This window comes from Amphibalanus amphitrite, unplaced genomic scaffold (genome assembly GCF_019059575.1).
Source record: "Amphibalanus amphitrite isolate SeventyFive unplaced genomic scaffold, NRLGWU_Aamphi_draft 000215F_arrow, whole genome shotgun sequence".
Lineage (NCBI taxonomy): Eukaryota > Metazoa > Arthropoda > Thecostraca > Balanomorpha > Balanidae > Amphibalanus > Amphibalanus amphitrite.
This window is the reverse complement of record NW_024881710.1, coordinates 419,599-447,180: the sequence shown is the minus strand read 5'-3', so window position 1 is coordinate 447,180 and position 27,582 is coordinate 419,599. Positions and strand designations below refer to the sequence as shown.

The window sequence follows — 27,582 nt, the reverse complement described above, 5'->3', positions numbered from 1 at the left end:
GCGCTGGTTAATTTTCCCTCGAAAAGTGCTCACCTTCCTGGGAGCAGCGGACTGGACTGGCCGAGCCTCGCGCCACCAATGACCACCGCCTGCCGACCATGCAGCAGCCACTGCAGCGACCTTGCATTCTTATTCCGGGGTCAGATTTATGCTGTACGATAGGTGGTCATTGAAGCTTCACGCTTGATTAATTCTGGAACAGAATTGGCGGCGTACACATGCAAACACGAAATCAAACGGGATAACATTGCCATCAGTCTTCTTTTATTTTATGGATCCGACAATATGGTATGGCCTCAGTTCCACTTAATTGGTTGCGAATGACGGTCATAAATAAGCATTGCTTGGAGTTGCACGTCAGTACTCGGTCCCGCTAGGAAGGATGTCTTCATCTGCGTAAAAATCAAATCGCGTTCCTGGGCGGAGAACCGGCAAAATGGACGGTGTAGGTTTACAGCTCCTCTTCATGTGCGGCAACGAAGAGCGGATTCTGGCCCGGCCCCGGGTACTGCTACAGGGAGGTGTTCGGTGGTTGTACGAATCATCGCCCTAGGATGAATCTATTTATGAATGTCGCTCAGCTTAAATAGATCATCGCATTCCTATCGACATTGGAGCAGTGACCTGTCGCGTGCAAACACACAGATGCTCCTGTAGCACTGACTGTTATATAATAGCTTCTAATTTTCCGTCTCCGATCACCCAATTAGTCTGACCTCTCGGCTCTCAACACAAGACGTTCACGACAAAGGCTTTGTATGCAATACTGCGGTGGGTGAAGGGTACAGCGGTGCCAGCATACATCACAACACAGAATACAGCGGCGTTAGCGCGGCGCATGGAGCCTGGCCTCGGCGTCAGCGGGGCCACCGGACGGACTCAGTCCATAAGCGCTCTCAGTCGCCCAGCGGCCCCTATCCGAAAACAAACGCAGTCAGGCACGAGCGACCGATCTCCGGGGCGGAGCAGAACTCACAGCGGGCACAGTTGTAGGCAGGCTCGCACTGGGGTCGATCGACCGACACACAGCCGGTGACCGGTTACTGTCGCAGCGTTACCGGCGGGCGGACACATGCAGCCACGGCGGGCGCCGCCCCTGCCACCTCACATCGTTCTACATTCAGGTGATTCGTACAAATTTATGTTGATGTAATTACTACAGCTAGAAAATATCAGATCTTAAACAGCGACGGCAAATTGGCAGGCAGGCTGGACAACGGGCATTGCATTATCTGGGCAACCGTTCTTGCGATGTCTAACCCTAAAAGGGTTTTTACGAGAATGCATTGAAAAATATACTATTTTCAGTAGCAGTTAATGATTACTTGGAAACTATAATGTTGCTTATTGACTGATGCGTGCCACGCTCGGATATCCTTGACACGCTCTAAAGTAAATGCCCAAGTCTGATATACGCGGGACGCACAACTGGTGGTGGCCTGTACGCCGGGCGGGCTGCTGCGCCGAGGCAAACAGGATATACTCCCTAGCACACTGCGTGCTGAGGCAGACAGGGCACACTCCCTAGCACACTGACACACTGACACAGAACACACTATCTAACACCGACTAAGCTAAGCATTTTCATCTTAGAAACTAGACGCTCTCCGCGCTGAGCTACTAGGCGGACAAACCCGCGGAAAAACGCGATTAAAATCCATTAAGCTCCGTTGTAAATAATAAAAGGATGTCCTGGCATTTGGCAACCTGGGCCAAGTAAACAATTTCATATTGCACGCGAATAAATGAACCCGAATGACTAGCACTGGGAGTTGTGACTTATTACACACATCTTCCACAAATATTCCAAAAACGCATTGCAGCGAACTCAGTGACTAATTCAGGTTGCAAAATGACAGACTAGTTCCGCTTCAATTCTGTAAATGAACATCATTCCCGCTGTCCCCCACTATACTGACAAAAGGCCCCTGATCAGTCGAAATGGCACAGGCGGTTCGGTAGACATACCGCAAGATGTGGCACCTTCTGAGTGGAACGGCACGCGCCATCCAAAAGGAGCCAGCGGTGATAAAGTGACTCATCCAGCCAGCACCATGCAGCTACTAAGATTTAGCGTTACTTCAACGTCGCATAGCTAACGATACCGGTAAAACGCAGATAGGCAAGCAGAAGCCGGCAGTTGTACAATGTCTTGTCATTCATCATGTTTTGATGTTGGCTAAGCGGACTCCATGCGAAATAAAACTCACAACGGCGTCGATAAATTCCGTGGCTAAGCTCCACAAGTTCGCCTTTGTTTGTCCCCGGTGCCGGCTGCCGATGACCCCAGCCAGTCAGCGGGCGTGGCAACGGTGCACCAGTTGCAAGTTGCACCAGTCGCTGGTCGGTCGGTCAGATGGACGGCCTTAGCCTGCGCGGCCTGTGACAGGGCCGGTGAAGCACTATCCGCTATAAGCTCGACGCTCACGCTATAAGGGCGCTGAATGACGGCAGAGGCCGGCAGGGCGGATGACTTACAGCTTGGTGACTAACATGCGGCGCATTGAGCGCGCGTACTGCTTGATAGTGGCGCACGACGGGCCGAGACACAGACTGGCGTCGGCCCCTGTAACAGAATACACCAGTCAGTGGCCGCGACACAGGCTGGCGTCGGCGCCTGTAACAGAATACACCAGTCAGTGGCCGCGACACAGACTGGCGTCGGCGCCTGTAACAGAATACACCAGTCAGTGGCCGCGACACAGACTGGGGTCGGCGCCTGTAACAAAATACACCAGTCAGTGGCCGCGACACAGACTCGAGTCGGCGCCTGCAACAGAATACACCAGTCGGTGGGAGAGACATTGGCGGACAACACTCGGTGACTAGAGACAATACCAGACCTGTCAGTGGCGGAGATAATACCAAACTCGTCAGTGACGGAGATATTATGCCAGACCCCAATACCGCCAGTCACACTATCACACCCTGTCGGCTGTCTCCCCAGGACCCACCTTTGGCGCGGCCGGCCTGCACTCCCGCCCGCAGCTCGGGGTTGGGGCCGTGGCGCAACTCCGGGTCAGGACCGTTCCAAGCGATGTAGTCGGATCTGAGTCACAGAACGGAGCCAGTTACAAACCCAGCACGCACAACCACCTAAACAAACACTGACCTGACACACTAAAACATTCCCTCACGCCCACTTCTGGGCATTGAGTAACTGGATGACTTTGACTTAATAGTTTACCGACTGACTGCATCAACGACTGGTTGACCAGATGATTTAAAAGCCGAGCGACTAATCAATCACTAATGAACTAAACAAACAGCTGAATGACGACAGCTCGGCGCTCACATCACATGTCCGTCTGAACGTCCCAGTCGGCGCCTGGCGGGGTCCGGCTGGTTGGTAGAGGGCCAGCTACTCACAGCAGGTTGGTCGACTGGGGTCCGCGCACTAGGCTTTTGTCGGCTCCACGCGCCGCGGTCCTGTTCTGAGACCGGTACTCCATTTTGGTGCTGCGTCCTCCGCTGAAACATGCCACGAACACACTGTCAGCGTCCCCGCCCAACCCTCATCGAAACATTGAACACCTCCCGACGGCCGACACTCAGTAACATTCTTCTAATTTCTGTAATGAGGAACGGTCGAATCTTATACGACCAACAGACTCTGCGTCGGTTTCGCCGGAAAAGATCGTGTTCTTCCCTGGCTTTATTGGGCACACGCACCATTCAGGGTCTTGATACCGACGGACCCGTCCCGACATCGCAGCCCCGCCAGTCGACCGGCCACCGCCCCGGGCGGTGCAGGGGCGGTCCCAGGGTCCGTCCGGCGGGCCGAGCTCCGCCGGCGGGTCGCCCGCACAGGGGCGGGCTCAGGCGACACAATTACACGACACAATCACAACACACTCCATTTCCTTACAATAGCCCGCTGATTATCCTAACGGCGATAACTCAGCTGAAGGAGAAAAAAGTGAATATGAGAACAGATGGATGCGTTTTATGATTAAGCATTGAGATAGCAGTCCAGCACGTCCTCTCTCGCATTATCTCAGCCACATGACCTCTAAAATTAAACAGCTGACACACGGCTCAATCAGTACATGCACTGATCCAGGGTGTCGCACACAGCACGACTACCTGGGCGGCAGAGGCCGGAATCTGCCGGCTCCTTGGCACTCACCTGAGCGGATCCTCGGCACTCATCTGGACGGCTCCTCGGCACTCACCTTGGTGGCTGGGCGGCCGCTGTGGTGCGCGCCTTTCTGCTCGGACTGGCCAGAGGACTGGTGGACGTCGTCTCCGCCTGGACGCGCGCCACGCGCCGCGGCGAGCGGGGAGAACTGTGCTTCGGGGACGGACCGGAGGCCGGCTCACCGCTGCGGGACGACAGAGCGGGCGGTCAGCTACCGAGCCCAGTGCCTATCAGCAGCCGGCGCCGCTCAGCCCCGCCCACAGAACACACTGCCCACATGGCCCCTCCACGGTACAAGGTTCAAAACGACATACTACGACTCCGACGTAATCATTTATCAACACTATCAGATGCACGTTTATACACAAAGCCGCTCGGACAAGAACGTAGTTTCTAGAACAATTGCACTCGCCGTGTCATAATGAAGTTGGGCAATGAAACGCTACGTCTAGGCTCCAAACTAATATTGTATCGAGTTGTCATCGGTATTAATGTTTGGGGTGCTGAATAAACAGCCAATCCCAGATGTAACTGCGTCGTTAAGCGACCGGCGCACTGAGCAGGTCACCAGTGCACTGGCGGGGTGGGGCGACAGGTCACTGACCTGGTGTGTGCCGAGACCGGCGCCGAGTCGGTGACGGTGGCGGCCGACGAGCCGCGACCCTCCACCATGCTCTCCAGCACACTCCTCGTCCGCTCGAGGTCATAGCCGCCCGACTCGAGGGCCAGCTTCCGCACCTCCTCCGAGACGGACGGAAAGTCGCGCAGCAGGGCGTCACGAGCTGTCAGAAACAGCACGCAAACAGGTCAGCGTAATGGGACAGTGGCTATCGTAGCAGGGCGTCACGGGCTGGCCGTCACGGACAGTCACAGGTCAGAGACACGGGATAGTCCCTAAAACGCATGAGATCAGCGCCGCAAAGCAATTCACAAGCTGCTTCGCGACGCTTATTGTGTATAAAAAAAAAAAACATGCATAACGCATCTAAAACCCTGGCACTGAAAGAAAACCATCTTTATCTGCCGTGGACCCCAACAACTGCCTCGTCTCCATACTCCAAGACGTCACTGGCGGCCTCGAACCAAGGCTGGCAGGTCGCCGTGGCGTACAGTGCTGTCCCTCAGTCTCTGTTCTCTAGTATACCCCCCCCCTCGCGCCCACGTACCGCGCTGTCGCTCGGTCTCCGAGATGACCAGCCGGGAGCGAGGGGACGGCTCCGGCTGCCGCGGGCTCTCGGGACGCCGCACCACGGCCGCATCCCGCTGGTGGCGCAGGTCGAACCGGGCAGGAATCACGGGCGTCTCGCTCTTGTCGTACCCCATGCCTGTGTGCGAAACGTAAGAACGTTAATCCGCCGCGGCATCCATAAGTTACACGGTGTCACACAGGGGCATGCATTATCCATGATCATGATGAAACGTACTAATTTTTCGAAACATAACTTAACCCGCGCCCTGCTGGGGGGGGGGGGTGTTTGAACACCCCCCCCCCTTGTGGTTTTTAGCGAATATCTCAAAAACGGCGGCGCGCTCACATCAATTCTACACATGTTGTGAAAATTTCAGACCAAGGTCATTCAAGGTCAGGTCACCAGGTCACTTGAAGTGACCTCACCTCATAAAAACTTTCAATGTCTGTCATAGCTACACCGAGTGACCGATCGCTTTGAAACTTTCAGCGATTGCTGAAAGCAATAGCATATACAAAATGTATATCTCAGAATTTTGATATCGATGACCTAAGGTCAGGTCAATTTTGCGACCTCCCCATTATAAGTCAATGGGAGAAAATTGAAATGCGCCTCTTTTGGATGAAAGACATTATAAACACTCCCAAACACCGAATTACAAGTGGTTTAGACACACTGAACTTGAAAATGGTGTCCGTGACCCTTGTTTATGCCCTGAGGTCATCTTAGGTCACGAATGGTATCTAACAGTTTTTCGCAAATAACTTTTGATAGAGGCATGCTAGAGCGATGAAAACGCCTTAGATGTGTTCAGCTCGACGATACGGATCGACTGATATGCAACATGACCCTTTCCGGTCAGGTCATGACCTTGACCTGAGGTCAAATTTTCAAGTTGACCTTTCAAGGTCAAGTCATAGTTCATTCGATGCGTCTTGACGAGAGGAACACGATGCCGGTAAAAGTAAGCTCGTACAAGGCTTGGGTCAAAAGTTATTGCAGAAAAACTGTTTTCGAAAAAATCGGCTATTTTTGCAGTTTTTGCCCCCTGCAGGCAAAACCGTTGACGTTAGGTCAAATCTGAGAGAATTACTCAGAAAGGGCGTTAATAGGGCTATCGAATGCGCTTTTCCGCGGCGCTGTAGCTCTATTGGTTCCCGAGTTATGCGTTGGCTTCTTGGAAATTTTCGACATTCGACCTGGAAATCGGCGAAATTTTGCCTTCAATGACCTCTGGTGACCTGACCTTTGACCTGACCAAAAAATTGACCGAAGTGATTTCGTCATTATTTTTGACGCTCTTTCGAACGCCGCTTTCCGCGTATCGCTACGTGGCCCAGGAGCCGAGTTACAAGGGGGGGGTGTTCAAACACTCCCCCCCCCCCCCCAGCAGGGCGTGGAAATCCAGGACCCCCAGCAGGGCGCGGGTTAATAACCAGTAAAACGCCTTTTGGGCGAAGAACGAGCGAGCGAGATAGTGAGCCCTGCACGTGCGGAAGGGCGAGAGGGTACTTCCAACGGGCTTGCGCAAAGCACCCTTCTAACCGGTCGCTAGCGGTGTACCAAATTTGAACGCAATCGGCCCAGCCGTTCCTGAGATCTGGAAGCGGCATTCTGCACGTGCGCACGTGCAAACGGGGTCCAAACTGACTTTTGCACGGCACCCTACTAACCGGTCTCCAACCGTGTACCAAAGTTGAGCGCAATCGGCCCAGCCGTTCTCGAGATCTGGAAGCGCCCCCTGCACGTGCGCACGTGCAGTAGCACCTTAACCGCAACACATGGGAATGCACTGCCTGGTGGGTGCCTACCTGTATGCCAAGTTTCAGCGAAATCGCCCCAGTAATATCCGAGTTATTAAAATGGGAACAAATTTGACACCTCTTATTGTTGTATTTTGCACGCGCACTGGGGGCGACCCACATGCATCGAGAGTATCCTATTTTTGGTAGAAAGGATGCAGCTACCCTATAAAAATTACCGCAAGTCAATCGCCCAAGCGGCTGCTGAGATATGAGCCTCTCAAAATCACTACTTTTGCAAAACAGCTTGAACACCCTTGACTTTTCACGTGGCACGTGCCACGACGGTCACTGAGATGTATCAAAAGTAGTCAATTACGGGGTAGAAGGGATGGGGCTACCCAGCAAAAAAGACCGCAGGCCAATCGGTCCAGCGGTTGCTGAGATATAAGCCTCTCAAAAGCGTTACAGGCCGGGCCGGGCCGCTCATACTGAGATTTTTCCGTTATATTGAAAAGACTCGCTTCGCTCGCTGCGCTCGCTCGCTCGTAACAAGCAATCAAAATGAATATTGTCAAAAATAATGACAATAAACACCAAATAAGACCGCGCTGCATCCCCACTCCACCCCAACCCCCACCCCAAAAAAGTGCAACTGCCCCACCCTCCCCTCCATCCCCTACGGCAGACCAGCCCCCGGCGCTGCCACGTACTGGTGAGGCGGATGCCGGCCTTCTGCACGCTGTTGTCGCAGTTGGTGAGCACATCCAACAGGAGAGCTTCATCGGCCTCCGGGAACACTGACTTCAGGTACCTGCGGCGGCGCGACACGGGGATCCCGTTAGCCGACGCGGCACACAACTGAGTCAGACAGGACCACTTGGAAGAAAGGGAGAGTACTGGAGCCGACCTAATGGCACCGACTACGTTTGTTTTGTTTTGTTTTGTTGGATTAGGCCCTTTCGGTCTGACAAGACCATTGCAGAGCCGGAAGGATGCTAGGAAGTAGGGGGAGACATTGGTCTGGGCAGACACCCTAGAGAGTCGCCGGGGCTGAGCCCGTCCAAATGGACAGGCCGACCAGCCCCCCAAGCACTCTCTGCACTCGGCTACGGGGTGCGCTCCCTCAGGAGCAGCGGTGCCACTCCAAGGGAGCAGCCCGCATGAGATAAAAGTGCCTGTCCAGCCCGGAGTGGGGTTGCGGCGTAGAGGAGAAGGATTTCTGTATCCTGAGGATAGAAGCACGGAACGGTCAACCGACTACGCGCAGCTGGAGCTGCTCGCTGTCGTCGGAACAGCGGTGAGATAAACGAACGAAAGCACTGCACTTGGGAACGTTTTAGTAGTGCAAATAACAACTACTGACACAAAAACGCCAATGTCAGATATGCTGAATCCAGTCACCCTTGCAGGGTAATAGTATAACTGGGCTGCCTTAGCAAGCGATGCATGTTATCACTAGATACCACACTGAACTAAGCGTATTTACAAATAGATATCTGGTCGAGTGAAACACACAGACTACATCAGAGATACCCGGGCACCATTTGCGACGCATTGCTTGTCATCTTCATTGGATGTGAGCCGGAGGCTTTAAAAATCAAACAAGAATCCAGCCGAATCTCAATCGGACTCATCTTTACTTTTTGTCAGAAGAGTCCTTCATTCATAAAAATTCAAGCAAATGAGGCAAAACAACAGAAAATATGGTGCCCGGGCATTTCCGATGTTGCTAAAATAACAAGCAGGCGCTATGAAGTTTGGACGTGACTTATTGCCGACTGGACATATTGAAAAACGTGTTTTTATATCAAACAGTCCAAACAACCACCCAGCCCAAGCTATGTTACAGTCCGACGAAAAAGGCGCTTCTTGGGATCAAGTGGGCCTGAGTTTGGAGTTACCTGAAAATGTCCAGCCGACGGTATGTCACAACCCAACAGAACCATGCCATTGCACCCCTATCCTCCCAGCGTGCACCCTTTCTCAGTCGATTGTTATATTTACCGTCTCCCTCGCCGACAGGGTAGGTAGTCACGTGCAGAGAGGTGCAGCGTGCGGGACGGCATGCACTGCTCGGGCTCGACGATAAGCGCAGTTCGGCTCCACCGCAGGTCAGAAACCTTCAGCGGCGGACGACCGGATGGGGTCGCTTCAGCCGCAGCTACGACGTTTTCGCCGGCCCACCGATCGGAACACGCAGCGCCGGCTAGTCAGCTACGCACTGGGTACAGTCAGGCCAGCCAGAGCCGACACTACCCGGCCCGGCGGGCCGCCCACCCCGCCGAGCTTGACCTGAGCTTCATTTTTGGCGACGAGTGGGGCCGCGGCTGGCCGTCCGGACGCGGAGACGAGTAGCCGAGCACGGGCGACGGCCAGGAGACGGTGGCACCACTGCCGGCCGAGCCGGGCCGCGGAGAGCCGGGGCCCGTCACCGGCCCCGCAGCAGGAGCTCCGTACGACGGCGGCGACGGGGAGGCATGTCGCGGCGTGGCCGTGGCGGCCAGCGAGGGACTGGCGGTGGCGACGGCGGCGGCGGCGGCTGCCCGGAACGAGGGCGGGGTCCCGAGCGGTCCGGGCATGACCAGCGGGTGGCGCTGGACCTGCAGTGCCGAGATGACCACCGCCTCGCGCTGGTGGTACCTGCCGAGCCGCCGTTATCGTTACTGCCCGCGCCGCCGTCACTGCCGTCCCCGCACACCTCTGCCGTGCGGTTAGTAGGCGTCAGGAGACAGGGTGCCACAGCAGTCAGACCCAACGTACCAACCTGGCAGCTCGTATCAAAAGCCAAGGTCAAAAGCACCGGTGCTCGTTGCCCAACCATTAGCATGCCAATAGATAAAGTCAAGCTTAGCAAGCCAATGAATGATTAAAGCCAAACCCTAGCCAAAAAGGTTATTCCAAAAAGGTAAGTATCAAAATAATCGTTCAGACGTAGTACTGAACTCAGTTGATTAGATTAAAGTACGCCTTCAAGTCCCATACAAGGCGGCGCCCCTGTGCAAACACAATCTGCGGGCCAGCCGCTAGCCTGCGGTGAGCGGTTGTGTGAGAAGCCCAGCCGATCAGAGTGCGTTAGCGGCGGGCGGCCGGGGCGCTGTGAGGGACACGGGGCACATGCAGTCGGGCACCGTTTGAGCAGCTCTCGGATGCGCTCCTCTGGCACGGTGGGGAACAGGGCGCCGATTTTGGTGGCCGAGTCCTCCGAGTCGGCCGACTGGTTGTGGTCGTGGTCGGCCTCGGTGGCCGGCGGGGAGACGCTCAGCGCGGCGATCACCACCTCCTCGCGGCTGCTGTACCTAGGGAACACGGAACACGACCCGATCAGTCATATCGCACAGGTCAACACTGACAAACTCCTCGCGGCTGCTGTACCTGGGGAACACGGAACACGACGCATGAATTCAGTTACACCGCACCGGTCCACACAGACAAACTCCTCGCGGCTGCTGTACCTGGGGCACCACGGAACGCGACCCACGATCAGTCATACCGCACAGGTCAACACTGACCACCTCCTCGCCTGGGGTACGACGTGCGCTCAGGTGTAAAACGCAATCCACTACCATATTGACTTCACTTTTCAGTACCTGCCGCATATCGAAAACCACATACGCTTGTCGAAAAGCAATGGGCTATAGGTATGAGCTGCTGAGGCTATGGCGAGTGTATGGGAAATACTCGTAAGTACCAGACAGTTGCCCACATCCTACATTAAGAAATGAGTATGGATCCATATCTGCTACAGCATTGAATATGCGTCGGTAAGCGTGGCGGCCGTCCGTTGCGGTTCTCACTTTGTCAGCAGGTCGCTGATGACGTGCGGCTCGATATGGGGGAAAAGAGCGCAGATCCGCGGCACAGCCTCGGTGCTGGTCACCGGCCGCTCGGTGCCAGACTCCTCGGACGTCAGCGAGCCGCCGCCTGTTCCCCCGGTCGTCTGTAAAGACACATTTATCAGTTATCACACACGTTATACAGACGTGTATACTGGTCGTCTACACAGACGCATACACAGACAGACGGACGCCAACGAGCCGTCTCCCGTGCTGCCGGTCGCCGGTGCATACACACACAGGCACAGACAGGTACCAAAAGTACATCGACGGGAGAAAGCAGCGGTGTAAACATATCCTCCGACAAAATATACGCTCACATTCATGATTTGCTCACATAACTGGAATAATTTCAAAAGTCATGGAAAGACAACACATTATAAAACTTGATCTGGACACTGGTCGCTGTACACTGCTCGCCTGTTTCTGACCTCAGAGGGTGGAGGAACTGGAGGTCCTCTCACCTGAGTCTGAGTCTGACCATGGGACACCTCAGAGGAGGATGGAGGTCCTCTCACCTGAGTCTGACCGGGCGGCACGGACAGCTGACTGGAGCGGCGCGCCGCCGGCTGGCCGCTGTAGGCCGCCTGCCGGGGCACGCTGAGCGGCGAGCCGGTCGCAGCCGGCCGCTGAGCGCTCTCTGTAGTCTGCACCGGCGGGGTGGGCGGCTGGTGAATGTGGTGGGCAAAGTGGCTGTGGTGCTCACCCTGCTGGGGCTGAACAGAGTACGGGAGCGCAGAGTGCTGATGATTAGCATGCTGCTGCTCCTGCTGCTGTGGGCGACTGGGATATGGGAGGCCGTGCTGATGATGGCTGTCATTTTGTCGTGTTTGCTGTGGCTGTGGCTGTGACTGATGCTGTTGCCACTGCCACTGTGGCTGTTGGTGCTGCTGTTGATGTGGCTGTTGGTGCTGCTGTTGATGTGGCTGTTGGTGTTGCTGTTGCTGATGTGGTGGCTGATGTTGCTGATGTAGTTGTTGCTGCTGTTGCTGCCACTGCCCATGTGGCTGGTGTGACTGGTGCAGTGGCTGATGAGTCTGTGGCTGGTGCTGTGGCTGGTGAGTCTGAGGCTGGTGTTGTGGCTGGTGTTGTTGTTGCTGTTGTTGTTGCCACTGCCACTGTGACTGGTATTGCTGCTGAGCCTGCGGTTGTTGCGCCTGTGAGCTTCCATGCTGGTCTCTTGGGTCCTGCCAGGTGGTAGTTTGAGACGTGTGATCGATGAAATACCTGTAAGTCAATAAAATCCATCCATCAAAAAGGCCATCAATAAAGTTCCCACAGAAATGCTCAAAATTGACAATGTATAATATTTACTTAAAAGTGAATCATGACATTCAGCTTTTGTTATTCAAACTATAACATTGGGTTAAAAATTAAAGGTCAGTTATGACTATTGTTCTTACGCTTTTCCACGCCTGCTGTCCCATTTCATTTCCCAGCCAGGAGGCAAAGGGCCCTTGTCAGCAACCATTTTTGCAGCCGGGACTGAAAAATGGTAAAAACTAAGTCAAGGAGTGCTCTTGCATTTTCCTTCCACCAAGATATTTTGAGAATTCCTGTGCTTCTAAGGGTGGTTTAAAAGTAGGTGTAACCACAGTGTATTATGTATATAAATAGGTGTAACCAACTTCAGAATTATGCATGTGCAAGACTTGGTCTCCAAAACTGACTCACTCCTCACTCCTGTCATGTGTCAGGCTCAGCTATAGCATGTTGCCCCTTTAAGCACGTTTAAGCATTTCACTTGTGCTAATAATTATGAAATGTAAGATCCTTTCTCAGAGAGCATATTTGTCACACCTTTGTGGATCGATATGTCTAATGAGTTAGGGCGCGCAGCAGCTTGGCTCTAGCATCCAACTTCCAGGTACTTTGAGTTATGTTCTATTGTAGTCTTCAGAATTGCAGTTGGCATAGGGTCTCTTCGAGAAAAGTCAGCGACTTCGCCTCTTGCCCAGAGATGACAGGGACTAATACAAATACAATGTGGCTGAGGCTCGGGCTGAGTCCACCGTCTCAATGGTGAACGCGGCTATTGTGATATTGAAATGGGGACTTGCCTGAGCCCGTAAGCAAAGGACTGACTTATCCCTAATCGTACGATTATTATCGTGATTGAAAAAGGATATTATCGTATCTTCATCCCTCATCCCACAGTGCAAAATCGATACCACCGCAAACGTCTCATGCGCGCAAGGCTCATTAAGGAGTTTCAAAATCATTTTCTTTTTAATGACGTCATTAATACAGAGTGCAAAAAGATATTTATCAGTCAAAACCCTTTAAAAAGATTTGAATTATGGCATAAAATTGACAGAGTTGGATAGATGCGAAAGTAAAGGCTACTTTAAAGAATCAAAATGATATGAACCTCGAAGAAAAATTCGAGTCAGGCTGTTTTGGTCCAAGATTGTTTGACGCTGTTTCAAAGCGAGGGGATCAAAGAATACCCAAACCAAACCAAGAAACACATCTTGAAGTCTTGAATTGTTTACATAAGTTGAAGAAGCAAATTAGGTAGGAGCTGTCGATTACCTTTAAATTAATATTGATATTTTCTAGGGTTGCGGAGCTTTTGTCCGCCTGTATTCTGCCTCAGCCTTGTTGATTACTGATGAGTCTCTCTATCTTTGGCCCTCAGAAGTGAGAAGGACCTCAAGTCTGTCTGAGTCGAAACCGAGCTTTGAAGACTGGAAGAAAGGGAGGAGCACAGGATTTTGGAGTTCTCTGAGGTAGGCCATGAACAAGCAATCTGCAGCAGAGGGGATCAGGATGTGATCTATGGTGGTTTTCTATCAAAACATGCCAGACTGAGACTGGAAAAAATCCATACACTTCTGGACACCTAGCCCTTGGGGGCTCATGCGCTAAAATTCACCACAAGTAATTTTGTGCAGAAATTTTTGCAAAATTTTCCCAGAAAGTTTAAGCTTATTTGTGCTAAATTTAACCTCTTTGAACACTTCAGCTCATGAGTCATGCACGTCTATCTCAATCTGTGCCATAAATATTTAAAGGGTTGATTTTATATCAGAACATATAATCCTAGGTAGCGGAACAGGGGGGACATCGTGCCCCCTTGATTTTGCCATTTAACATTAGCCCTATGGGTGTTGCTTGGGAAGAATGGGACCAAAAGTCGGCAGTGACCCCCCCCCCCCCCCCAATTGAAGGTGTCCCGCCACTACTGCAGATAATAAGGAGACTGGATAAAGAGCAAGTCATGCAGGAATGCTTTCTGTCATGAGTTAAGAGTTCTTCCAAATGACGTGTTTTCATTGCTCTAGCATGTCCCTATCAAAAGTTATAGCAAAAAAAACTGCTGGTGACTGTTCATGACCTGAGATGACCTCAGGGGCACACAGAGGGGTCACAGGTGCATTTTTCTGATTCAGTGTGTCATGTTTTCCCCATGAACAGATGTTTGAGAGCCGAGAGGGTTTTGAACACCATTCATCCAAAAGAGTCGCTTTTCAATTTTCTCCATTGACTTGTAATATAGAGCCGAGGTCGCAAAATTGACCTGACCTCAGGTCACTGATGTCAAAACTCTGAGATATACATTTTGTACATACTGTTACTCTTATCAATCGCTGAAAGTTTCAAGGCGATCGTTCAGTCGGTGTACCTAGCTATGACGAAGATTGAAACTTTTTCGGAGGTGAGGTCACTTGATGTGACTGGTGACCTGACCTTGAGAGCGCTGGTTCTGAAATTTTCACAACATATACGAAAAAGATGCATGAACAGGTGTGCAACCCCCCCCCCCCCCCGCTCCCGGCCAGGCGCGGGTTAATAAGCAGTGCGGTATTATGACATTCAGTTCCAATTCCAGTGTTCCAATTCCAGTACATATTAATGTTGGGAATATCGCTCGACATAATACGGTCCTGTAGCTCATAGAGCGTTGGAATCCGTGTGGTGAGAGCATGCGTTCCCGGTTATAACAGTCCGGGTTCGAAGCGTGACAGGCGCTTGACGTTTATGCACCCCCCCCCCCCCCCATATGATCCAGATACCAATATGTTGAGATTTCGGGGTTTGGGAAATTAGAATAGAGTTTTCTGATAATGGCGTTGAAGTTTGAGATCAGCATTAGACGGAGTTGACAGTTCTAGTCAGAGTCGGAGCTACCGAACTCTGTAAGATTTTGTTTACAGTCACGGAAATATCATTGCTTGAAGCTTCGATTCCATCTATGGTCAGAGTTGTTCCTTAGCCAAATTTAAAACACATTTAATAGTTGATTTTGTGTGCCGTCAGTACATGTATCCATGTGGTTGGGGTAGTTTGAGACAGAGCTGCGCAGTCGGAGTAGGAGTTGGTCCATTTTGGGAACCGGAGCCGGAGTCTGACTCAAAGGAAATCCATCGACTCTGCAGCCCTGGCAGGGCTGCGGAGTCTGAGTCTGAGTTGGAGTCGGTCGGATACGGCAGTTCTTCCCGGAGTGGGAGTTGGAGTCTCTAAAAATCCATCGACTCCGCAGCCCTAGTTTAGGTTCATTACCGGTGCTAAAATCACAGTTTCCATATCCCCCCCCCCCCTATTGACTTATAATGGTGAGGTCACGTGACCGACCTATGACCTTATGCAAAATTCGAGGTATACAAGTTGTGAGACCTCTGAAGGATACTAGGTCGTGAAACTCCTTCGGACCGCGAGGCAGTTTTATTGACAGATAATGAAAAAAAGACAAAGTAATGAATAATCATAAAAAAGTGGGTCCTTAATCCTTATTAGAGATGTCAATCGGATACCAACTTTTTGGTATACCGATACCAAACCGATACCAACTCGGTATTTGGTATTTCAATCCTAATGTGTTTGGTATTTTTTTGGTATCATGAACCCTCGCTAATGTTTCAGGGGCTAAGAAATCGGTAAAAGGTTGGTATTTTCCTCATGTTCCCAAGTTGGTTTGGTTTCGGTATTTCTCCACGGTTTTGGTTGGTATTTGGTTTGGTATCGGTATTCCGATTTTCCGTAATTGACATCACTAGTCCTTTTTGAGGCTTTTGCTGTGTCATTGCTTGGTGCAGGTGGCCGTTGCCCGCTCTCACTTCAGGCCAATTTCATTTAGCCTTTTCGATTGAACTTTGTTCTTCTTATTCAGCTTTTGGTCCGGCATTAGCTAGCTGGTCCATCCCTGGGTTTTTGGTCCATCTTCTAGGCTTGCTGGTACATCTTCTTCTCCGACATGTCCGGAAGCATCGTCACCGAGCCGCTGTCACCCGGGAAAGGTTGCCTTTACCTCCATACGCGGTGTGCTGACGCTGCTTCAGGCTTACTGTGCCCGGCATTTGCAGTGGTCTTCTCCCCAGGCTACGAGGCTAGACACGTTCCTGGCCGTTCTTTGAACTCCGCGGCTGATTTCCGGCGTGGCTCGTGTCCAAACAGTCGTATTCCTCACTGGGGACGGTCCACAAACGGTCGCAGGTTGTTACGTCGACTACTCTCCGTCTGTCCGTCGCCGCTGACATGGCTGTCTGTCAGTCGTAGCTACCACGGCTGTCTGTCAGTCATAGCTACCACGGCTGCTGGTACTCGACGTTGTCTGTTGTGTATGTCTGATGCGACGCCGTGACCTTTTCCTTACTCCTTTCATCTCTTGTCATATTCCATTTCTGTCAACTATGGTGAAAATCTATTTATTTTGGAAAGCCAAATTCATCGGAGCCAGGATATCGGGAAAACGGTGTCGAATTTTGAGGAACGAACCGAAATTGTTCGGACGGGAGCGTTTGATTTGGTTTTCAGAAGCACTAAGTTTCATTGCAAAGATGAGTTACTTTAGCACTGTGAGCTCTGTCGGCCATAGGCTTTTTTAACATAGCTATCTGGTTTCCATGGGAAATTTTTGCACCAATTATCGTGCAGAGGCATGTGGGTAGATATTTTTCCGTCTTATCGTTATTGATTTTTTTAAAAACCCTTTTTGCTTTTTAAGTCAAATAGATATGACGTCCCTCGATATTTGGATAGAAGTTTCGTTCGCATTTGATATTACGGGTATGGTGTGGTAAAAGCTGTATGGTGTTTATACAGAGAGAAAAAAAAACTCACAAAAAGCTTGTTTATGAAGCAACGCACGTCGCACTCTGTTGATGCCTTTCTGAGCTGCCTTGTTGGTCCACCTAGGTTTTCCGGTCGCCCCTTGCCGCGATGCTGGCCAGAAGCTGTTGGCGACATCTGGGCGGCCGCCCAGTCAGCTCTGCCGTCCGGTCCGTCCGTCAGCTGAGCGCCGGCCCCAGTCACTGGATGTACCCGCTGACCGGGCGAGGTCTGGTGCGCGTGCGGGGACCGCAGGCGGTGCCTTTCCTCCAGGGACTCGTCACCAATGACATGCGTCACTTCGAGGACGGCGCTCGGGCCATTTATGCCATGATGCTCAACAACAAGGGTCGCGTGCTGTTCGACCTGCTGATCCACCAACACGACGATGACGGCAGCTTCTTCCTCGAGGTGGACCGCTCGATGACCTCCAAGCTGCAGAGCATGCTGAAAATATACCGGGTGCGACGCGCCATCGAGATTGACGACGTGACCGAGCAGACGGCCGTGTTTGTGGTACAGGAGGCGGCCGATGCCGACGGTAGCGGTCTGTCCGCCGTCCAGTGCACAGAGCACGGCGCCTCGCCGCACGCCACGGGGCCGCTGGGACTGCCGCTGCAGCCGGCCCAGGGTCTGATCTCGGCGTCCCGGGACCCCCGGCTGGCTGCGCTCGGCTGGCGCCTGCTTCTGGACGCGTTCACCCTGCCGCGAGACGTGCTGCCGACTGCCAGGACCGGTCCGGACCCGCGGCCGCTGCGCTACCGCCTGGGCGTGGCTGAGGGCGCCGACGAGGTGCCGTACGCCGCCTGCACGCCGCTCGAGTACAACGCCGACTACCTGCACGGCGTCAGCTTCCACAAGGGCTGCTACGTGGGTCAGGAGCTGACGGCACGCACACACCACACGGGAGTGATCAGGAAGCGGGTGATGCCGCTGCACTTCTCGCGGCCGCCCGGAGACGCGGCTGTGGGTGCGGCGGTGCGCGGCGCCGGCGCGGGACGGCCGCTGGGCAGAGTGCTGGCTGTCAGCGGGCCGGACGGTATCGGCCTGATGCGCGTGGCGGAGTGCCTGGCGGCGCCCGAGCTGACGCTGAAAGGTGACGGTTGCGTGGTGACTACTCATCGGCCGGACTGGTGGCCACAGGAGGCCGCCAAAGACCCGCAAAACAGAACCGGCTGATAACCGCGGATCCAATCCCTTCAGCAGCCCAGTCGGACGCCTGAGCGGCGGCGTCCCATCCCCCTCCCCCTCCCCCCCTAGCAGCCCAGTTGGCTGACTGAGTGGCGCAGCTCTGTTCCTGCAGACGGCTTTGCTGTCTAATTGTGTTTACTCTGAGGCTGGTCAGCTGACGGCGGCGAGAAGCTTCCAGCCTCCGATCCGTCAGGTTACACGGTTTTGGTTTACTCGGCGCCAGCGGGGATATTTGCCGAGTAGAGCATAGCCATCTGGTCTGAATACCGTATTCTCTTGTATTGTGACGTCAGCTTGCTAGTCTGTGCTGTGTGTCCAGTTAGGGGCTACAGTAACACGCTATTAACGCTTTCTATTAAGAGTGATGTTGGCATCCTGGGCCGAATACGCATCACTGCGTAAGCCGGCATCCGGTGGGCTGTCTGTGGCCTGGTGTAATATGTTCAATAGGCTGTGGCGGTTGGGTAGTCTGTGTCTTGTGCGTAGTTTCCCATGGGCAGTCTGTGCCGTGCAGTTTGTCCAGGTAGTCTGTTCTCAGTTCTGGTGCAGTTTGTCCAGTAGATAGCATGTTCTGTGTCCTAGTGCTGTGTTTTGTTGATAGTCTGTCCTGTACAGGGTCCAGTGCGGTGGCTGTGTTTCGATACGGCCAGACCGCAGCTCGAGTTCTGGGGAGGCTATCCGCTCTAGCTGTTAGTTGCAAGTCGCAGCAGTCAGCTGTTTTAGGCAGAGTTCGCTGCATGGTGATGCTGTTAGTTTCAGGGGGTATCGGTTCAGCTCGGCCCTTATCAGCAATGCCGTACAATTGTGTGACATTATCAAGACTACGAACAATTCGAATGTCGAACGCTTGCCTGTGTGTGCAATACCTTTGTTAATTAAGCTATGGAATTACAATAAAAGTGCTCGAGCAACATTATTGTCTGCCGAATCTCTCACATTTGAGCTCCCAGAAGTTTTAGCTTGATTGCTTAGTCACTGGCAAATTCTCGTGAAAATGGCGTACGCGGTGTCACAGCAACCACCTACCCATCAGCGATTTTCGGCAAACTAGTATAAAGTTCCGCCACCAGATGGGTGGGAGGAGGAAACTAGTGCAAGCTGTCACCAGGTGGCGGGGAGGGTCTGGGAAATATCTGGCTTGGATTGGCCAGGCTTCTCACCACCACACAAGTCACAACATACGTACGCAGTCGAGAACTTGGGCTGCGAGTCTCATGACGCTCTTGATGGTCTCAAGTGACATCAGGCTCTAGCTCACTCATGGGAGCCTCAGGTGGCTCAATTTCTCCTTCATGCTCAATGCTCACCTCGTCTTCCCTCACTCCCTGCTTTAGCCGGAGTGCCGGCCGATAGATGTCACCGTCGGTATAGCTGCCACTGCCAGCCTCGGCTAACAGATGGCGCTGGTGTGTCCTTGTGGAGACTCCTCTGCGCTTCGTGATCGTGGGATGGAATGGAATGCGGCGTGTGACCGACCCACAACGCTAAATCGCATCGCATCCATGACGAGGCAGGGCCTCGGCTGGAAATGCCGCATCACTTGCTGCGTCACGTTTCTATGGAAACGCTGGCGTCGGCTCTTGTAGACTGGCATGCTGCGTGACTCTTTGAATTCTGACGTAAGTTCTGAGTCCTCATACCGGAACCCGCTGACGAGGCGTGATGAGCTCGACAGACGCTCGTCAGAAAATATCCTGTCTGGTCGGACGTGCCCCACTGCTGGTTTGAAGAGGCTCGGTATCGAGGCTACAGTAGAAGGGAGAGGCGGGTTTGCGGGCTCAGGCTTCCTCGATCGGCGTCGTCCAGGGACCAACGCTAACAGCGGGCGGTTTGTTTTTCCGCCGGCCGGTCATGTTTTCGCCGCTGGCATGACGGGACGGAGGGGAGGGGTGGACGGGACGGTGGGGAGGGGCGGACGGCGGCCCGCCGGCACGGAGGGAGCGCCGCCGCTCGGCTCCGAGGGTGTTTGTGCCGCCGCCGCGGTATTGCGTCAGCCGGCCGAACGGACGGCGAGCGGTGGACCGGTGGTGTCTCCAGCCGGCCCGACCGTTCTCTCTGTTCCACCCGTTCGTCTGGTGAGCGGCTGACCGTCACGGCTCCTTCCACCTCCAGCCCGCCGGGCCGCGGAGCCCTGATTAGCCGGCTCGAGCCGTGCCGCCATAGTGGGTTTTGTGGCCGGTCGGCGCGGCGCTGAACCGGTTCCCAGTCGCCGGGGGTGGTGACTGCAGAACACCCTGTCCGCCGCCGGGCCGGGCCGGACCGGCTGTTGCCCTCTGTCTGACCTCCGAGTGGTCCCTCTGTCTGACCGCCGACTGGACCCACTGCAACAGCCGCGGCTTCTGCGACCGACCTCGGTCCCTGCAGTCTGCAGCGGCGGGACGCCGGTCTGGATGCTACCGGCGGCGTCCCCGCCCTGCTGCTGTGGCATTTTATCTCATTTGGACATATGACGGCCAGCTTACCACAGCAAGGAAAGCTCTGGCCCTGAGTCTTGTTCCACTGTTGATGTTCAAAAGCTGAACGCCCTGTAAAGGCCTGGCTACACTATGCGTTTTCTTCGTGCGTTTTTTGCGTGTTTGCGTGTTTTGCGTGATATCGTTCTAGAAAAAAGAACGATATTACGTTTTTGTGATGTTTTTTCACCTTAAATTTTAGTTACATAAGTTATATTAGCTTTTGTGTATAACCAAAGTAAAAATTATATTGTTTATAACTTTTTTCCTAGAACGATATTACGCAAAACACGCAAACCTGCAAAAACGCACGCAGAAAACGCATAGTGTAGCCAGGCCTTTACGCTTGCAGTTGTTACTTTTTTTTCGAGCACCTGACATTTATCTACCCTTGCAGCCAATTATGAACGGGCGAAAGTAAAGGCAAATTGAAGCTCTCACACTGACGCAAACCTAATCCGTAATTAATGGAGCCGGCTATTTGATTCAGGTGCTGGGGTGAGAGAGCACGTGCAAAATGTCAACTTTGATTGTGATTATTTGTCGTTTTTTTATCTACAGTGCCGGGTGCTGCGCAAGCACATGTGAGGCGCACGCCTAGCTCTGGTATCCCGAAAAAATGTAACCTAACGGATAACGATATCCAGTTCCACAGTCCAAAGATAAGCCATGTTCCAGTCCAGCGTAATCGGTCCAAGTCCAGCCATTGAGCAATAATTTTGACGCGCTTGACCGCAACCCGTAGTTGACTCATGCCCCGAAGTTCAACTCATTCAATCATGAGTTACAGGATACAGGATGAGGCAACCTGGCAAAGAATATGATTAGTCAGAATTACGTGATGTTGCAATGCTATTAGCGTATCAATGATGCTCTGGCCGGTCCGGGTCATTTCTGCCTCACGTTTGCACTTGTTCCAGGTGATCATAAATATCCTAATCTACATTCATTCTGCTTAATTTTCTCGGCATGCTTCAATGGAATAGACGTCATTCATTCATTGCGTAATGCGGCATATTCAGCGTTAGGCCGAACAGCGCGGCGTGGCCAGCCCGCCGCCGCCGCCGCCGCCGCCGCCGCCGCTCCCCGGTAGTGCCGCCGCCGCCGCCGCTGCCGCCCCTCCCTCGGTAGTGCCGTCGCTGACGCAGCCGGTTATTTCCGGCAGGCCCGCCCCCTCCCCTCCCCCTCCCTTTCCCTCCCCTGCCCGGTCAGCGATCCCTCGCCCCTCGTCCGTCCGCGGTGGCTATTTGCAGGTACTGGCGCAAATAGTGCTTCACACCCCTCTCGGCTAATCGATATCCTCGCCGATCCCTGGTCCGTCACCAGTCGCCAGAGAAACTCAGATGTGATAGCCAGCACTGGATCAAAATTTGGGTACGATGGTCCCGAGATGGAGCGGAGGGAAGGAATTAGTGATGTCAGTTACGGAAAACCGGAATACCGATACCAAACCAAATACCAACCAAAAGTCAAAACCGTGGAGAAATACCGAAACCAAACCAATTTGGGAACATGAGGGAAATACCAACTTTTTACCGATTTCTTAGCCTCTTATACATTAGTCGGGGTTCATGATACCAACAAAATACCAAACACATTAGGATTGAAATACCGAATACCAAGTTGGTATCGGTTTGGTATCGGTATACCGTTGTTTCGTGCAACTTTGGCCCTGAGAGGCAACTTTGGCCCATGACTGAAAAAATAATCTTTCCTGCTATAATATTTTTCACTTGTCTGTTGCCGAAAAGTTACCAGCATGGTTATATTAGGCCATCCATTAGTTATTCTGGGTAGCAGTCCTGGGTTAATACTAACAAAAAATCTATGGTTTTTTAGGGGGTAAACCAACCCCTGCAAATTACGTGAAAAATCATGGTTGGGTAGGATGCAGTGAGGACACTATCAGGTTTCACCAAGCGTCTGTTGGCAGGATCCTACTGGTGGTGATTGAGGTAAGCTCCAGCTACCCCAAAATGCAGCTTTGTAACTGCTTTTTTAGTAAAAAATAATGAGGTGGACAATGATGCCACACATTTTGAGGACAATTCCGGGTAACTTTGGCCCAGCTCGAAATCTGAGTTTTTGCCTCGAAATCTGAGGCAAAAACAGCTACATCCGGCACAACCATCCCCAAAGAAGAGTTCCCTGGCCTGCTGAAGCAGCTGGTGACAGACCTCCATCCGAACGTCACAGCGAACATCAAAAGTGGATTCCGCGCCTGTGGAATCCACCCTCTGGACCGACAGGAGGTTCTTAAGAATCTTCCCTCCGATCCGGTGGAACCCGCAGTCGCCGGTGCATCTGTGGATGCTTCAGTCCTGGAGCATCTTGAAAGGAAACGAGGTCCGGAGGGCACAACTCCACGACAGAAACGCAAACGGCTCGACGTAGAGGCCGGGAAGAGTGTCGGTGACAAGTCAGTCGATGAAGAAGCGAACCAAAGTGACTCATCCGTTCAAGATGACTCAGTGTCTGAAGTTGCAGAATCAGATGTAGACCTGGATGATGACTTTCAGGACCAAGATGCAGATGATGACTATCACGGCCAGGCACCTCCTGCAAGAACTGAGGATGTGGTCAAGGGCGACTTTGTGAAGTTCATGTATGATGCTGACACTTACTACGGAGAGGTGATTGACATCACGAATGATGGCATTGTGATCAAGGCTATGGAGAACTGTGCTGGAGGCAAGTTCAGATGGCCAGCACGTGAGGATGTACACACTTACATGCGGGAGGACGTGAAAGAAAAAGTCAATCAACCTGTGCCTGTTGGGTCCCGAGGAATGTACAGATTCGAGTAGGGCCAACACAACACAGTGTGGTGCGATCCGGTGTTAAGCTCAGCATTTGCTATGTCATATAGTGCTTTGTTGCACTGCGTTTTTGTCTTAATTTTGTCTTTCTGTTTGCTCAGGCCAGGGTCTGTTTCAAACTTCATTCTGTGATTTCAAATGTGATGTAAAACCACACTATGCCATTGTGGTGAGTACAAACTTGCTTGCGTTATAATACATGTTAATGTGTTTGATGATTACTATTTTTTAAAAATTCTCTCAGGTGGACAATGTTGCCATACAAGTAGCTAAAATGAGAAATAAAGCAAAAAACTATTGATTTCCCATTGAAAATGGTGTTGGGCCAAAGTTGCCAAAATAGCATGCAACATTGTCCACTTGTATTTTCAAAAAAAAATTGCGTGTGCAGATTTTCTGCACACATAATTTTATATGCTTTGAATAGCTGAAGGATGCATTTCTCTATACCCAATCACTTAAGCTTGTTCACAAAAAGATTATTGAGTTATTGACAAAAAAACGAAAAAGTGGGCCAATGTTACACGAAACAACGGTACCAAAAAGTCGGTATCCGATTGACATCTCTAGAAGGAATGCTCAGCTTGGCTTTCCGATTTATATCGTCAGACCAATTTCAGGTTATGGAATTTTATTAACCCGCGCCCTGCTGAGAGAGAAGGGAGGCAGAATCTGCCCCGCTCCCGTATTTCGCTAAATGAATATTAACCCTCGCCCGTAAACGGTGTTTTGCCACCTTCGCCCATGCAGGGGGGGTTGGTGCGATCCCCCTCGCGTTTGAAAACGAAGCGTCGTAGAGCTTAGCGGAAAAGACCAACGGATTGCTTTCAACGAGATCTCGCGATTGGTGGTATATTTTTGGTCCTAGGTCAACATTTGACCTACTTATGACCGGTCAAAGGTCAAATTTTCGGAAAAATCTAACTTTTCAGATTTCCGCGCCGATTGCGGCAAAACGGTAAGAGATATCGACTTGAAACCTTCACTATCGTGATCCTTGATCAATTCTCTATCGTTTGGTGTGTATTTCGATGTCATAACTCTAAAAATGATGCGTTGGGAGCATCGGAAGTCTGCAAGGTCATTTGTGCATTGGGTCACGTCAGGCGTGTGACGTCACTGACCTGACCCTGACCCAAAATGAACTACAAGAAACAACCGACGATGCCTGAAATGGATAGCAAATTCGAATTCAGGGCATCAAAATACCCCGAAAAGGGTATACAAGTGCAAGAAGTCATTACAGGTCAACCGAGGTCACTGACCTTACCTTGACCTTTAGTGACCTTCAAAATGTCAACGGACCTTGTGCCAATGTCAAATCAGCCAGTTGTGATTCTAAAACAATCCATCAGTGCGTCAGGTCAGTCGGCATTTATACCAATGTGAAGCAATCTCCAATTTAGCGTAAATCTGGCCGGAGGTTGTTCCCTTTATGACGTCATAACTCCGTGACCTGACATGACCTTGACAAAAAAAAAATTACCAAAAGTTGCTCAAAGGATGCCCCAAAGGGTACTGAAAATTTGAGCAGGCTATCTGAAACGGTTCGGCGTAGCTAAGAAAAACCTCAGGGGGGGGGGGGGGTTGCACCAACCCCCCCCCCCCTACATGGGCGAGGGTTATATTTTATCTTCTAAACGCGTCAAGCCAGCTGCGTCAAACTTTCAGTCGCTGTCATGCATCAAATTTGTGTTCTAGCTTCGTGTCATGTCACGCCATTTCGCTTCAAGAACTCGAAAACTCAAAATGCGTCCAACATCTTCAGTTTTAACCCGCGCATAGAGCCCCCCCCCCCCCCCCCTCCCGTTTTTCAGCAGTATCTTCTGAACCGTTTGATGGATCAACACAAAACTTTCGGTACCCTCAGCGGCATCAATTTGACACCTTGTGTTAAAATTATAACTTTCTATCTCTCATAGTTTGGCCGGAAATGACGTCAGAGTGACGTCATGTCGCCCGATTTTAACCCGCGCCCCGTAGGGCTGCCAGCGGACCCTACCACAAGATTTCGGAAATTTACCGGCCGATTTTCAAAATTCAAACGGCGTTCGATAGCCCCACCGGGGAACTACCTTGTGACCAAATTTCATTGACCTGGTCAAACCGATGACGTCACAGGTCAGGTCAAAGGTCGGATTTTCAACGTTCACAGGCATTTCAAGAAATGTGTTGTGAAGTCGAGTAAATTGGTAAGTTATTGAAAACCATCGATGGCACATTGTTCGTCAAACACATACTTCGCTATCTGAGCTCACTGATACCAGGTCAGGTCACAGAGGTCAGGTCACTGGGGGTCACAATATGAAAGTGTCGTGTGATACATGTTTTATGGTCCATTTAAATGACAAATGCGATTATGTGGGTCAGGCAGCCTTTGGGGCCAGCTTAGGTCACGTTTTGGTGAAGGTCAGGTCAAATTAGGTCAAATTTCAAAGTTGGTATTTTTGCATAAAATGGGTATCGATTCGATGAAGCTCGTCACGGGGAGTCCAATGGTGGTCTTTGTTTTACCTTACGTGGTCTAGAATTGCCAAAAATTGAGTTTGAAAATTTGACGTCATCATTTTTGAACAGTTTTTCGCTATAACTTGGCCAAAAAAGGAGATATCGATCTGAAATTTGGTATGTAGATAGAAAACGGTAGGTACTATCACATACATTTCGTTTTTTTCGAAACTCAAAAAACGTTTTGGATTTTTTGGCTAATATATCCAAAAAATTGAATTTTTGATTTTTGGGGGTCAAAACTCAAAAATTTCAAAAATCCGAGATAGCAGTTTTGTAGCCCTGTCAATTCTACACCTTTTATGTCTGATCATTTTTCTCTATCTTCAAAGCTGTAGGCCTGACAGTTCTTCTCGCGAAGGTCTTTTTTCGGTCGAAAATGGCAGAACATGACGCCATTCTGACGTCATTTGTGGCCAACCTATCATAGCCTCTGGAAAATTGTTGGTCACAATGTGTAAAATTGATGCCCGGAGGGGTCCTGAAAGTTTGGTGGCGATATCTCTAGCTGTTTAGGAGATATCGACGTAAAAGGACATTGGGGGCCGTTTCGGCCCACACCCTACGGGGCGCGGGTTAACCCTATTAGTGGCAGGGGGGGTTGTTTTTATCCACCCCTCAGGTTTTTCGGGAATATCTCCGAAACCGCTGAAGCTACGATGCTGAAATTTTCTGACTTTTCCTAAAACTAAATTGGGCACATTCCCTGAAAATTTCAAGTTCATAACTTTACCAGGGGCGGCTCCAGAGCACTGGGAATTGTGGGGTCCTATTCGTGAAGCGAGTCATTTGGGCGAAGATCACGACGCTGCACCAGTTTTACGAACAGTGAATGAAAGGTATCATGTGATAACATATACAGTTATTGTGCATTCTCTTTTGACACGTTTTTGCTATAATAGGCGGATCCAGGCGTCCAAAAAGGGGGGTTATGTTTTACCTCCCAACATAGGTGCCCTGACACCGCCTATGCATGACCAATACAATTGTAGTCGTTCTCTCATAAGAAAATTGTAACATAACAAGACCATTACCATCCTTTTTAGAAACAGTACCAACAAAAACCTTATTTACTATACTTTTTGTGTACCCCCAATCTCAATGATCTGTATCCGCCTATGATTTTTGAAAATGCATATTTTTAGGATCCATGTGAATTCCTGGTTCATTCTCTATCGATCGGCAAAAGTTGCGTTAAGATTGGTTCAGAAACCTGGCCGTGATAAACAGTCTAAAATGTATCTGCAATTTGCCCGTTTTTACCCCCCTCTACCCCCCTATTGACATTTTTTAATTTTTATTTTTATAGAAATGTAGATCACGTTGAGCGAAATCGAATGCCGTTTGAATTTTGAAAATCGGCCCGTTAGATCTCGAGATATCAAGGGGGGGTCGTAAACAGCCCCCCCCCCCTGCCACTAATAGGGGTAGCCAGAAGCCTGCCACTAATAGGGTTAATGCAAAATATTGAATTACGGCAAACGCTCTCACGAGCTCAGTTTTAAAGGTAGATCCATTTTCTTTGCATGAGTGGACTACAAATACACTTAGCTATCAAACTGCTATCTTGAATTTTCCCAAATTTAAATTTTTTTGAAAAATATGCTTTTACAATTACAAAAAGTTGATTTTTTTTTTCAAAAAGTTTTCG

General features: G+C 51.2%; 2 protein-coding genes across 4 annotated transcripts in view; one reads left to right on the top strand and one right to left on the bottom strand.

Moving 5' to 3' along the window:
- Positions 1-739: 739 nt before the first annotated feature.
- LOC122385362 (transcriptional corepressor LEUNIG-like) lies at positions 740-13,038 on the bottom strand. 2 transcript variants are annotated; one of them, XM_043373587.1, is made up of 13 exons: positions 12,710-13,038; positions 12,313-12,394; positions 11,428-12,136; positions 10,871-11,013; positions 10,205-10,372; positions 9,369-9,716; positions 7,787-7,887; positions 5,308-5,466; positions 4,746-4,923; positions 4,176-4,325; positions 3,370-3,471; positions 2,955-3,049; positions 740-2,566 (listed from the first exon to the last, which is right to left on the bottom strand). In XM_043373587.1, exons 2-13 carry the CDS (start codon positions 12,378-12,380, stop codon positions 2,475-2,477), a joined length of 2,313 nt encoding a protein of 770 aa, XP_043229522.1. In that variant the 5' UTR covers positions 12,381-12,394; positions 12,710-13,038; the 3' UTR covers positions 740-2,474. The 2 variants fall into 2 exon arrangements, with proteins under 2 accessions (XP_043229522.1, XP_043229523.1); XM_043373588.1 differs by lacking the exon at positions 9,369-9,716 and having other exon boundaries at positions 12,710-13,033.
- Positions 13,039-13,277: 239 nt separating this feature from the next.
- Positions 13,278-27,582, top strand: part of LOC122385348 (putative transferase CAF17 homolog, mitochondrial) — a 46,709-nt gene continuing 32,404 nt past the window's right edge. The window contains exons 1-3 of one of the 2 annotated variants that reach the window (XM_043373563.1): positions 13,278-13,426; positions 13,551-13,641; positions 17,048-19,058. In XM_043373563.1, the coding sequence (XP_043229498.1) occupies positions 17,072-18,139 (1,068 nt within the window). In that variant the 5' untranslated portion in view covers positions 13,278-13,426; positions 13,551-13,641; positions 17,048-17,071 and the 3' untranslated portion in view covers positions 18,140-19,058. Of the gene's footprint in view, positions 13,427-13,550; positions 13,642-17,047; positions 19,059-27,582 lie in introns of those variants that run through there. The other variant, XM_043373564.1, reaches the window with a different exon arrangement.